The 13,639-nt window shown below is 43.7% G+C and overlaps 1 protein-coding gene across 3 annotated transcripts in view; it reads left to right on the forward strand.

The window, feature by feature from the left end:
- Positions 1-13,639, forward strand: part of IFT172 (intraflagellar transport 172) — a 33,224-nt gene that overhangs the window by 10,735 nt on the left and 8,850 nt on the right. For all 3 annotated transcript variants that reach the window (XR_009152871.1, XM_058164626.1, XM_058164628.1), the window contains exons 17-36: positions 113-249; positions 495-602; positions 1,641-1,725; positions 2,198-2,290; positions 2,385-2,462; positions 2,551-2,799; positions 4,160-4,238; positions 5,621-5,741; positions 6,259-6,403; positions 6,478-6,567; positions 7,940-8,037; positions 8,273-8,408; positions 8,840-8,956; positions 9,265-9,407; positions 9,748-9,841; positions 9,930-9,994; positions 10,150-10,330; positions 11,765-11,874; positions 12,542-12,671; positions 13,049-13,147. Coding sequence is in view for 2 of the 3 variants with exons in the window: in XM_058164626.1 (XP_058020609.1) it covers positions 113-249; positions 495-602; positions 1,641-1,725; positions 2,198-2,290; positions 2,385-2,462; positions 2,551-2,799; positions 4,160-4,238; positions 5,621-5,741; positions 6,259-6,403; positions 6,478-6,567; positions 7,940-8,037; positions 8,273-8,408; positions 8,840-8,956; positions 9,265-9,407; positions 9,748-9,841; positions 9,930-9,994; positions 10,150-10,330; positions 11,765-11,874; positions 12,542-12,671; positions 13,049-13,147 (2,358 nt within the window). In the remaining variant the exon portion in view is untranslated. The remainder of the gene's footprint in view (positions 1-112; positions 250-494; positions 603-1,640; positions 1,726-2,197; positions 2,291-2,384; positions 2,463-2,550; positions 2,800-4,159; positions 4,239-5,620; positions 5,742-6,258; positions 6,404-6,477; positions 6,568-7,939; positions 8,038-8,272; positions 8,409-8,839; positions 8,957-9,264; positions 9,408-9,747; positions 9,842-9,929; positions 9,995-10,149; positions 10,331-11,764; positions 11,875-12,541; positions 12,672-13,048; positions 13,148-13,639) is intronic.

The following is a 13,639-nucleotide window of genomic DNA, read 5'->3' on the forward strand; positions in this document are numbered from 1 at the left end:
GCGAGGCTGCAGATAGTCACAATCTCTCAGCTACTGAAGGGAAGACAAGAGTTAGCCTGGCTGATTATATATCGTGGGAAAAGAACTAAGTTTAAAAAATTGTGTCCTGCAGGGTGATATTGTGGATTTGGAGAGGAGCAATGGGAAGACAGAGGTGATTGTGACTGAGGGTGTAAATACCGTGTCCTACACTCTGGATGAGGGGCTCATTGAGTTTGGCACAGCAATTGATGATGGTGACTACCACAGGTGAGAGGCTGAAAAGGATTCCAGAGAGGTTTAAATTTCCAGCCAGGTAAGAATCTGGAACCAGCCACCAAGCATGAGCAAGCAATGTCGGTCCACCCTTCAAGAGGGAGGAATCTGCCCTTGCATGAGAAGCCTTGGCGGAGTCTACAGAGAGTTTGAAGAAAATCTGATTCCTCATTCTTAATCGTTCAGTGTCCTATTGCCATCAGTGACTGCTACTCAGCCCCTTTGCTTTCTGCTTTTAGAGCTGTAGCTTTCTTAGAAACGTTGGAGATGTCTGCTGAGACAGAGGCCATGTGGAAGACACTAAGTCGACTAGCATTGGAGGCCAAACAGCTGCATATTGCTGAAAGGTGCGTGATTTGGTCCGGCAAGCTCCCCAAAAGCATCTGGTAGATTTAATCTGGCACTATTAGCCAGAGAATCAGGAGTCTGGTTTTGGACAGATACATTTTCTAAAAAGGCACAAACTTTTTCAGCTGCTGACATGAATAGTGGCTAGACTGATGTAAGGTTGAAATTGGGGTGAAGCAGAGGAGGTGATGGTGAAAGACAAATTGGTTATATGGATGCAGGTTATAAAATTTCTTAGTTGGAAAAGATGCTGACAGACTCCTGGTTTTTTGATACCATAGATCAGGGATGTCAAACTCGATTTCATTGAGGGCCGCATCAGGGCTGTGTTTGATGTCAGGGGAGGCCCGGGGAGGCGGGGCCAGGATGGGTGTGGCCAGCTTGACATCAGTAGTGTCAGGAGCGTCTGTGGCAGCCCAAGTGCTCTGCCAGCAAAAATAGGCTCCCAGTCTCCATTTTTGGCCTCCTGCAACCCTCTGCCAGCGATAATGGAGCTCGGGAGGGCCACATGGGAGCCCGATTTCACTGGCAGAGGCACCATGAACTGGTCCTTTGCTGTTTCCAGAGCGGCCCCACAGGCTAGATCTAAGCACTCGAGTTGAGTTGCTTGAGTTTGACACCCCTGTCATAGATTAACCTAGTTCTCCCACAGGGTCACTCAGGGAGCAATCCACTTAAACCAAGGAATTCTTTTTGATTCAGTCTGCCATCTTTTGTGAAATACCTTGATTGGGATAGTCATTTCTGCTTGTTAAGTCTTGCTTACTCACCTCTTTACTAGTTATATTTTTACAAATTTCCTTTAGATCAGTTATGAGCTGGAAGACACTTTATTCTGCTTCCTATCCACTTTAGACCACAAAAGACCTGCAATACTTTGAATTTATATATTGGTTGTTTTCTGTTTGTATTATTATGTGTTTTTGTTGTGCACCACCCAGAATCACCCTGTCTTGAGTTGGCTGTCCTTATAAATATTGAAATAAATAGAAATTTTAAAATAAACTAAACTAAACCCTAATAATATTTTCTTCTAGATGTTTTGCTGCTCTTGGACAAGTATCCAAGGCTCGGTTTCTCCATGAAACAAATGAGATTGCTGACCAAGTGGCCAAGGAATACGTAAGTGAAATGCAGAGCTTGCTTTTGTTCTTTATTCTCTTATCGCCTAGGTTTCCCTATCCATGTTCCTGATATTTCCTTTCCCTTCAATCAGGGTTTCCCAAATTGGGGAGGTACAGGCAGAGTTCTGGGGAGGGCTGAATAATGTTACATTGCTACAATAAATCCACCTTCCCCAAAGATTAATTGTATGGTTTACATTGCTTATCTGTGTTCATTTTGGTCTTTGAGATTTTAGGTGAGGTATCTACATTAGGATTACATTAAAGGGAGGTGTGATGGCAAAAATGTCTAGGAACTCTTGCCTCAAAGGGAAAGAAGAACCTACTGATCCAATAGAACATTTGTCTTGTCTGGGTCCTTCTTACATTTGGCGGGTGCTTAACTTACATGGATGGAGTTGCAGGGAGCAATCTATTTTCCCCACAGTTTGAGAATGACATTTCCTCCTCTGTTTAATTGCTCGCTTCAGGGAGGGGATGGCACAGACTATTATCAAGTCCGAGTCCGCCTGGCTATGTTAGAAAAAAACTACAAGCTGGCAGAGATGATCTTTCTGGAGCAGGTAAGTCTGGGAGCAGGGATTGCTTATTTTGAACACTTCCATCCCCTATGCCTCTATGTACCCTAATCCGTAATTGTTATTTCCCCACTTTTAGAATGCTGTGGAGGAGGCCATGGAGATGTATCAAGAGCTTCACATGTGGGATGAATGCATCTCAGTGGCAGAGGCAAAAGTAAGCAAGGCGCTGAAGACTTAAGATCACAAGTTTCTGGGATGGTGTGGTATCTTCTCCTCTGTTGTCCTCTCTCTCTCTCTCTTAGAACCATCCTGCATTAGAAAAATTGCGTCAAAGTTATTACGAGTGGCTGCTGCAGACACAGCAGGAGGAGCGGGCTGCTGAAGTGCAGGAGATCCAAGGGGACTTGCAAGCAGCCATTGGCCTCTACCTGAAGGCTGGGCTACCGGCTAAAGCAGCACAGCTGACCATGGACCGAGAGGAGCTGTTGGCTAATACTGACCTCATCAATCGTATTGCTACAGCCCTCGTTCGAGGAGAGCTTTTTGAGCAGGTGAGGCATCTATTACACTTCAGAATGTTCAGTAGATATACAGTCTCTTTAATTATGTTACATTCCTCTTTTGAAGGAGACGTGCATCACCCAGTAGCAATGGTGGGTATGCTTGTTCTCTTCCTTTCATTTTCTTCAGGGTTGTAGTTGACAGCATCTTGGCAGATCTTCCCAATGTTATCTAGGCCATAGATGATGACTTACACAGCAGTGAGCAGTAAGATGAGACTATGAAAGAGTGGTCGGGGTGGCTAGATTGGCAGAGTTGGGAAGGGGATAGAGCTCACAATAAACAAGTTCATTGCCTTTAGAGAATGAAAGAAAAAGGACCTATGTGACTATGAGGGTGATGATGGAATTGGAGGATGGCCTAGGCCAGTGGTTCCAAACCTTGGTGGCCTGGCTGTGGGGGAGGAGTGGAATTGGGCTGTGCGAGTGGCAGACTGGCCTGTGCGCAAATAGGCGCAGCTCAGGTTGCGTACAGTTCAGCTTGCACACAGCTCAACTTGCAAAAGTGTGTGTGTGCATGAGTGCACGCCACCCTACCACTCATGCAAGTTGAGCTGCGCGTGCACAGGTCAGCCCGCCACTCACATGGCCTGGTTCCAAATAGGCGGCAACCTGGTAGTGGGCTGCAGCCCGGGGATTGGGGAACCCTGGCCTCGGCTATCAGTTGCTTTTGCCTTCAGCTCATTAATTTCAAAGTGTTTCTAAGGACTACACATATTAGTGTCTTTTTGGGGGGGGTGTTACATTTTGCCTTAAGATGGAAAAAAAAGAACTTTTACTAAGAGAAAGGAAAAGTAAGTTCTTCTATGGGTCAGTCTAGTATAAGTTTAGTCTAGTCTACTCTATATTTTAATTCATTAAAATTCATTAAATCTTGCAATTACTCTCTAAATTTGGTTTTTCCCCCAAACATCCTTTTTTAAAATTATAAATGGGCTATTAGTATGAGGCCACAAAGTTGTTCAATTTTCAAGGCACTTTAAAGTTTCTGGTTCTGCTGCAGGGATTTTCAATCTAAAGACTTTTGCAGGGATGCTTTGGAGCAGGGGTCTCCAACCTTGGGAACTCTAAGACTTGTGGACTTCAACTCCCAGAATTCCTCAGCCAGCAAAGCTGAGGTTGGAGACCCCCTGCCTTGGAGCAGTGAGATGTCATCATTCCATGAGAAAAATACAGCTATGTAAGGAGTCAGTTGGGTTGTCTGGCAGCAGGAGGGAGTTTGATAGACCTCACTTTGCTTACAGAATACTTCCCTGCATAAAAAGTGGTTGATCTGCCTTTGAAAATTGGGTATTGTTGGGCAGTTTTTCTCTGGTAAACTTTCAACCGATGCATTTCTCCCCATTTTTAGGCCGGGGAACTCTTTGAAAAAATTCGGAACCCACAAAGAGCACTGGAGTGTTATCGCAAGGGCAACTCATTTCTGAAAGGTGAGAGAGAGAGAGAAAAGAAGGCTCTTCTGAGGTTGAAGCTTGACTATAAGTTCTCAAATGTTATATTTTCTACATTTTGTATTGAGTGTTTATTGAAAAAAATTAATATTAGAAGGCAGAACAAAGTCATTTACAGGGAATCCTGGTTTAGCAACCGCAATTGGAACCAGCAACTCAAAATATTGAAGCAGTCACAAAGTGATAATCATGTGATTGTGAGCATGCTTATGGTTTTACTTCAGCTTTCCTTTGCTTCTTGCTACGTCCTTCAGCTGAACTGAGCTTCTTTCTCCTTGAGGATATTTTGGTATGAGATCAATAAGTGAGTAAAAATAAGAGCAGAGAGGCAATGTGAAGGTTGTAAATGGGTTGTTTTAGCACCGTTGTAACTTTGAATGATCATTAACAAGGCAAATCACTAAGTGAGGAGAAGCTTACCGTATTTTTTGCACTATAAGACGCTTCAGAGCATAAGATGCACCTAGTTTTTGAGGAGGAAAAAAAGAAAAAAAAAATCTGCCTCTGACTCCCAGCAATTTGTCTCCTTACAGCAAACAGCCTGGTCAGCTTCAGCACAGCCTGATTTAGCATGACCATGATTGGCAGTTGGATCGGCTTCCTGGAATACCGCCAATCAGCTGTTTCAGGCTGTGGGGATGGCCACTGTCTATCGCCGCCTCCGTGTGCCCTATTTTCGGCCTCTGCGCATCTCATTTTCGGTCCGTTCCAGGTGGCTGGGATTGCCACTGCCACCTATCACCACTGAGTGGTGATGGCAGCAGCAGCAATCCCCGCCTCCTGGAACAGGCTGAAAACGGGATGCATGGAGGCCGAAAATGGGGCACGCAGAGGCAGCAATAGGCGGCAATGATGGGCGGTGACAGCAGCGGTGGGTGGCAGCAATCTCCCACAGCCTGGAAGAGCTGATTGGCGGTATTCCGGGAGGCCAATCCAACAGCCAGTCAGCTGCTTGTGCTAAATCATGCTGTGCTGAAGCTGACCTTGCTGTTAGCTGCAAGGAGGCAAATTGCTGGGAGGCAAAGACTGAAGGGTGGAGCCAGCAGGTGGGCGGGGCGTCAGCAACATTCGCTCTACAAGATGCACAGACATTTCCATCCACTTTTTTGGGGGGAGGGGAGTGTGTCTTATAGAATGAAAAATACGGTATATAGCAAATCTTGTTTTGAGCAAAAAAAAAAACCTCAAAAAGTAAAAAGGACCAAGGGAAGAGATATTTAGAAAAGGGTTTACACTGTTTCCCCCTCCCATCCTTGGATTGACAGATTTAGGTTCTGCACACTTCTTAAAGAGACTTGCTTGTCCCAGATCTGGTTCCTTTAGTTCACCTTACATGCTCTTTGTTCTTTCTTTCCCTGAAGCTGTAGAACTTTCTCGTTCAGTTTTTCCAGCAGAAGTGGTAAAGCTGGAGGAGAGCTGGGGAGACCACCTTGTACAACAGAAGCAACTAGATGCAGCTATCAACCACTACATTGAGGCCAGGTCTGTGGAGGGCATTACTGACTAGACTCTTTGGGGCTACCTTCCTTGTAGTTACTAATACCCTGAAAGTTGTATGTTGGACTGGCACCCTAGATCAGGGTGGGTCCTGTGGTAGCTTTATTCTAAGGCAGGGGTGTCAAACTCAAGGTGCTTAGATCTGGTCCACGGAGCTGCTCTGGAAACAGTGAAGGACCGGCCCACGGTGCCTCTGCCAGCGAAAAAGGGGCTCCCAATCTCTGTTTTTGGCTGGGATGGCCTCCTGCAACCCTCTGCCAGTGAATGCGGCCCTGCCAAGCTCCATTTTCACTGGCAGAGGGTTGCAGGATGCTGTCCCAGCCGAAAACAGAGATTGGGAGCCCCTTTTTCGCTGGCAGAGCACTCGGTTCACCACAGTTGCCCCTAACATGAGTGACGTCAAGTTGGCCACGCCACTCCCCAACGTCAAACACAACCCTGATACGGCCCTCAATGAAATGGAGTCTGACACCCCTGCTCTAAGGAATGTGATCTTTTCCAGGTGTGCTATCAAGGCCATTGAAGCAGCCATTGGGGCTCGGCAGTGGAAGAAAGCTATATATATTCTTGACATGCAGGATAGGAAAACAGCAGCCAACTATTACCCCAAAATTGCCCAACACTATGCAGCCTTGCAAGAGTATGAGGTAACAACTTTCTCCCTCCACACACACTCATCCATTGACACAATGGAAAAATAACAAGCTGTTTGTCCCTTTAGATAGCAGAGGAGCTGTATGTCAAAGGAGATCACATCAAGGATGCCATTGATATGTACACCCAAGCTGGACATTGGGAAAAGGCACATAAGGTAAGAACATTCCAGAAAAATGCCCTTTTGTTTTCAGTGAATGCCAGAAGAGCATAGTAAACACTTTTCAACCAATTGTTTGTCCCGTCCAAAAAACGTTCAAGAAGTCTAACATAGGAACAAATACAGGTAGTCCTTCACTTACCATGCAATTGGGACCAGATTACAATTTTAAATTGTGGTGGTCATAAGTTGAGGCACTCATATGACTGAATCCACTTTTACAACTTTTTTTATGGTTGTTAAGTGAATCACACAGTCCTAAGTCTAATCCATTCTCCCAAATGGGTTTTTTTAAAACCATAAATTGGCAACAACTGTTGCAAATTGTGGTCCTAGGACCATGTTGCAACCAGTCATAAATATGAACTGGTTGCCAAGAGCCTGGAATATGTTCATGTGGCAACGTTTTACATTTTACAATGGCCAGAAGTGCTTTATGATCTGTAAAGCACCTTTTCCAAGGCCATCGTAACTCCCGACTGGTCATTAAAGGATTTTCTTACTCATATCAAACAGCAGTATTCTTCATTGTATTTTAAATGTATTGTTTCTTCCCTTTCCTTCTGGAATAGCTCTGAACTATTATGTCCTCCCTCAGTCTTCCCTTTTAGCGAAACATAATTAATGCCTCCAGCCATTACAGGTAGTCCTTGACTTACAACAGTTCATTAAGTGACCATTTAATGGTCACTAAATTACAACAGCACTGAAAAAAGTGAGTTATGACTGTTTTTCACACTTATAACGGTTGTAGCGTCCCCATGGTCACATGATCAAAATTCAGATGCTTGGCAACCGACTCATGACCGTTGCTATGTCCCAGAATCATGGTTGTGATTTTCTGACAAGCAAAGTCAATGGGGAAACTAGATTCTGTTAACAACCGTGTTACTAATTTAAGAACTGCAGTGATTCATTTAAACAAATGTGGTGAGAAAAGTTGTAAAATGGGGTAAAACTCACTTAACAAATTTCTCACTTAGCAGCATACATTTTGGTCTCAATTGTGGACGTAAGTTGAGGACTACCTATACTCGTACGTTTTTCCTTTCAGGCACCTTACCTGGACACATTCTCACTAGATGCATTCCAATATCCTTCCTAAAATGCACCTAGAATTGGATGCAATAATCTACTGTGGGTATGTTCTGGTCAACCCAGAGCAGAGGGGAATGAGGCATCAAATGGTCCATGTGCTCCCAGTTCCAGAAAGTGCATTTGAACAAAGCTTGCCATGGGAGGGTGTGAAGCAATTTGGTTTGGTTATCCAGAATGGTTCAAAATGGGGTATTGTACATCTCTTGTGGGTATTTGGAGAAGGGGAGTTTATCCTTTCATGCCCAGGCCCTGCTCCCACTTCTCCTTGCAGCTGGCATCAAAATGTATGAAGCCAGAGGATGTGTCAGTGTTGTACATTACACAAGCTCAGGAGCTGGAGCGACAGGGAAAGTACAAGGAGGCTGAGAGGTGAGAGGTGTTTCGGTTCTATATATTTTAAACCAGAAGAATGGAATTTGTAACAGAGGCTGGGAGAAGAAAGAGAAGCTTCCAACTGGTGTAAACAAACTATTAAGTAGAACTCTTGGGGACATGTCAGCAAATCCCACAGGCCAAACTTCTTTTGCTAAGTTGTATGTACCACTAGAGGGGATCCTTATTTGGGGATGCAAAATTTTCAGTGCCAAGTTATTGCTTTTTCCAGGCTCTACATAACTGTGGATGAACCAGACTTGGCCATTACGATGTACAAGAATTGCAAGATGTATGATGAGATGATTCGTCTGCTGGCCAAATACCACAAGGATCTACTGAGTGATACACATTTGCACTTGGGGAAGGTAAAGCATTTGAGGAGAAGTAACAGAAGAAATAGGGGGATGTGGTGACTCAGTGGCTAAGATGCTGAGCTTGTCGATCAGAAGTTCAGCAGTTTGAATCCCTAGTGCCACGTAACAGGGTGAGCTCCCATTACTTGTCCCAGCTTCTGCCAGACTAGCAGTTCGAAAGCACATAAAAAATGCAAGTAGAAAAGTAGGGACCACCTTTGGTGGGAAGGTAACAGCCTTCCGTGTGCCTTTGGCATTGAGTCATGCCAGTCACGTGACTACAGAATTGTCATCAGACAGTGCTTGCTCTTTGACTTAGAAACAGAGATGAGCACTGCCACTAGAGCCGGAAACGACTAACATGCATGTGCAAAGGAACCTTTACCTTTACTTTTAAGAGAAGAAAAGTAGGTTTGGTGGTGACCTTCTGATTTATTTTTCAGGAACTGGAAGCTGATGGGCATCTGCAGGAGGCTGAATATCACTACCTTGAAGCCAAGGATTGGAAGGCAGCTGTAAACATGTATCGTGTGAACAATATGTGGGATGAGGCCTACAGGGTAAGAGCAGCATACATACATTCCTTTTGGTGCAACAGCTGGGGCATGAGCTCTCTAAGCTGTTCCAGGCTGAGCTTAGGAGCTAAGTATGTGGTCCAGAATTACATAACTAGCATACTTCCTACCTGCGTGCTTACTACATAGCCTTAACGAGTAGAGCATTCGGGGGTGCCAGAAATATGCATGCACAAAGAAAAGACTGAAGGATGGACATACTCATTAGTCTTGGAAAAGTTACATTTGATGGGCAGCAACGGTAAGTTGCTTTAGGCCCAATTGTCTTTCACCTCTGTATTGATTTGAGACAGGTGGCAAAAGCTCATGGTGGAGCAAATTCTCACAAGCATGTAGCCTTCTTGTGGGCAAAGAGTCTTGGTGGAGAGGCTGCCGTGAAACTCCTCAACAAATTTGGACTTCTGGAAATGGCCATTGACCATGCAGCTGACAACAAGTGAGCAGCAAGGAGAGAAAGAGTTATTGCCGTATCCAAGTAAGGTCTCCCATTAGAAAGGAGACAAGATCCGCCAATGCCTTGTCTCGTACCAGAGATTTTCAAGGGGTTGAACCTGCCCACGGGGTTCCGACAAGGCATCGGGGTCTGCAATAATTACAGATGCCCATTTTTGTGTGCCTTGAGTGGGTTTTCTTGCTGTGCTTCTTTTGTAATTAGGCTAGTTTTAACCACGTAACAGTTGCCCGATAGTGGTATGTAGTTTTCACTCTGCTGAAATTGAAGTGGTTTGGGATGGGAGACATAATTCTTCCTTTCACCTCCTTTTCTTCTTCCATAGCATTTTTGATTTCGCCTTTGAGTTGGCTAGACTCTCCCTGAAGCAGAAACTACCCGAGATCCACTTCAAATATGGCTCTTTCCTGGAAGATGAGGTAGAATCCCTTGTGGTTCTTAATGGTTGCTCTCCTTCCTGGAGTAATGCCAGTCATGTGGTAAATATGCCACTCTTGTTAAATGCAGGGCAAGTTTGAAGAGGCAGAGGTGGAGTTTGTGAAGGCCGGGAAGCCTAAAGAGGCAGTTCTAATGTGAGTGTACCGCCACCCTCCTATGATAGTCTTGCTTTCTGCCTCTGTCCAATTCCAGTGGTTTATTTATTTTTTATTTATTTATTTATTATTTAAATTTATATACCGCCCTTCTCCGAAGACTCATGTGTTTAATGTGCTCCCCACTCACTTAGGTATGCTCATGCCCAGAACTGGGCTGCTGCCCAGCGAGTAGCTGAAGTCCATGACCCAGAGAGTGTAGTGATTGTGCTAGTTGGTCAAGCTGATGCTGCCTTCAAGCAAAAAGAGTTCCAGAAAGCAGAAGCTTTGTTGCTGCGGGCTCAGCGACTTGACCTTGCTGTGAAACACTACAAGGTAAATAGAAAAAACAAACAAACACCAGGACTGCTCTATTTGGCAAAACATTTTGGTTGGATTGGGAGATGTTTAGTAAATTGAAATCCACTGTAGATTTCCTGCGTGAAGTCCACTGTAGATGGCTTTTAAATTCCAATTTGTTATCCAGTTATTAATTTTATTGCTGTGAGGAAGCCATTCTACTCAGACCAAATACTGTCTTATTAAAACTACTTAGGGATTTCCAAAGAAATTGAGTTCCATTCGACGTTCTTTGCAACCAGACTGTGATCAAAAGCACCTGAGGGCAGGACAAGAAACAGTGGGTGGAAACTAATCAAGGAGAGAAGCAACTTAGAACTAAGGAGAAATTTCCTGATAGTTAGAACAATGAGTCAGACCAAATGTCAAAGCTTAAAGAATCAGTATGGCATAATAGTTAATAGGATTGGCACTAAGGAAACCCTAATTCTAGTTCATCTTTAGCCTTGGAAACTTACTAGGTAAATTTGGACCAGTCTCTTTTTCAGCCCAACCTAGCTCACAAGATGGTTGTTACAGGGAAAATTGGAGGAGGAACACACTGTATGTTGCCTACAGCTGCTGAAAGGTCAGATGTAAATATAAATAAAAATGTATAAGAAGGACTAGGGGAGATATGATAGCAGTTTTCCAATATCTCAAGGGCTGCTACAAAGAAGAGGGAGTAAAGTTATTCTCCAAAGCACCCAAGGGTAGGACTAAGAAGCAGTGGGTGGAAACTAATCAAGGAGAAAAATAACTTAGAACTAAGGAGAAATTTCGTGACAGTTAGAACAATTAATCATTGGAACAACTTGCCTCCAGAAGTTGTGAATGCTCCAACACTGGAAGTTTTAAAGAAGAGGTTGGATAACCATTTGTCTGAAGTGGAGTAGGGTTTCCTGCCCAAGGCAGGGAGTTGGACTAGAAGACCTCCAAGGTCCCTTCCAACTCTTATTCTGAAACATGATAGCATTTCTTTGGTGATGGGAGCAGTAGATGAAATGGAATTTCATAGAAGCATACTAGCCAGGAGGAAGTGCTTCCTCCTCCTGTTCTCCCTAGCAGTGTCAAAGATGCTGGTGGCCAACAACATGGGCCTTGGCTTAGTAAAACAAACCATGCTGGTTTTAAATGATCCATTGCAAATTAAATACAACCCATTGCAAATTAAATACGGCCTGATATATCCTGCAACCAAGGATGCTGGGACATCCAGAACTTGTCATAATTGCCATTCATTCAGCACCATTATAACTTCAAATAGTTGCTGATCGAATAATCCTAAATCAAGGACTGTCTGCAGTTCCCAAAGGGTAGAAGTTATGACAGTTATACAATTGTTCTTTTTTTCCACGGGGAAAAGGATAATCAGAGGAGCTTTTTCCTTTGACAAGTAAGGATAGTTTTTATGATTCTTCTTTTCACAAGGAAGCTGCTATGTGGACTGATGCTCTCCGAATCTGTAAAGAATTTCTACCTGGAGATCTGGAGGCTCTACAGGAAGAGTATGAACGGGAGGTGGCTAAGAAAGGACCCAGGTATATAGGTCATGAGAGCTATGGGAAAGTTTCTAGAAGCTGGTTTGCTAATAGGCAAAAGTCACTCAGCCCTAAGAGTAAGGCTGGGTTTCTCAAAGACCTCATCACTTAGCCTTCTTTTATTGAGGTTTCTACAACTAATTAGGAGACGTGGTGGCTCAGTGGCTAAGCCGCTGAGCTAATCGATCGAAAGGTCAGCAGTTCAGCGGTTTGAATTCCTACTGCCGCTTAATGGGGTGAGCTCCCGTTACTTGTCCCAGCTTCTGCCAACCTAGCAGTTCGAAAGCATGTAAAAAATGCAAATAGAAAAATAGGGACCACCTTTGGTGGGAAGGTAACAGCGTTCCATGCATCTTTGGGGTTTAGTCACGCTGGCCACATGACTACGGAGACGTCTTTGGACAGTGCTGGCTCTTCGGCTTTGAAATTGAGATGAGCACCGCCCCCTAGAGTTGGGAATGACTAGCACATATGTGCCAGGGGAACCTTTACTTTTACCTGACAACTAATTGTGTCAAAGGACTAGGATCCTCTCAGTCTTTAAGCTATCTCTGGGACTATCCTTCTAATTCTATGGGATGGAATAGATACAGGAGTTTCAACATCAAGCTCTAGGGACTCTTGTGGTCCCTTTCTGGACGTTGACTAAGATTCTTTTGATTGGTAGGGGCATTGAGGGCCTCCTGGAGCAGGCACGTGAGTGGGAGCAAGCAGGCGAATATGCCAGAGCTGTGGACTGCTATCTCAAGGTCCGGGACCCCAACAACAGTGCACTGATGGAAAAATGTTCCATGAAGGTAGGAAATTGCTAAAGGTCCACCTTGCCTTCCCCACTTACAGAATTTTAGGTCAGTTGGATGCATACAATGTACTTGAAGGAGAGAAATCGAGAAAAGTTGGAAATTGAAAGAAGTGTCTGCGTGGGAATTCTTTTGGCAAGTGAGACTTTCTAAATCAGTTGTGCCTCTGCTTCTTTGTTACATTCAAGCTATATTTGCCTTTTGATTGTCGTCGTTCAGTTACTTTTTTTCCCAAATGTTCAAAATTACCATTCCAAATTGTCTCTGATGAAATATTGTAAGCTGTAAATCATAATGGCAAGAGTTTCTGCACAAAGAAAAAAACACTGTACAAGGGACATTTCTTCATTGATGAATGCTTCTTTTCATGTCAGGCAGCTGAACTTTCTATCAAGTTTCTTGGCCAGTCTCGGAGCATTGAGGTGATGAGGACAGTGGGACCTCAGCTGGTCAGCATTGGCAAGTTCAGCGTGGTAAGAGTAAACTTCTGAAGGGCAGTTTCGTCTCATCTGTGTTTGTACAAAAAAATTTTCCCAATGTTTTTTTAAGATTGGAAAGAGGACAAAGAGGATAAAAATATTCCAATTTTCTTTTAGAATACTGAAAAAAATGATAGGTTTTCTATTTTAAAGGAAGACTTTTATGAATACAGAAGACAAGCTGTGCAGCCCAGTTCTCCAAGCTAATACAAAATGAATTTCTGTCCACAGAGGGCAAAATGCTATTTTTACCACTGAAGAAAAGAGAATTCAGTTTCTGTGAAACTGTCAGTTTCTGTGAAAAGTCAGTATCTGTGGCTGATGTTTACATAGAGGTTGGTGGGTCTGTTCTTGACCAGCCTCAAATGATGGAAGAAGAATAAAGGAATGCCAAAACAAAGTTTTAAAAATCTTTAAAAGTAAATTCAATTATTAAAAGTAGTCACTGGTGAGATTATAGTTTTACATATAATAAATATTCCAAGC

This window comes from Ahaetulla prasina, chromosome 1, assembly GCF_028640845.1.
Source record: "Ahaetulla prasina isolate Xishuangbanna chromosome 1, ASM2864084v1, whole genome shotgun sequence".
Classification (NCBI taxonomy): Eukaryota; Metazoa; Chordata; class Lepidosauria; order Squamata; family Colubridae; genus Ahaetulla; species Ahaetulla prasina.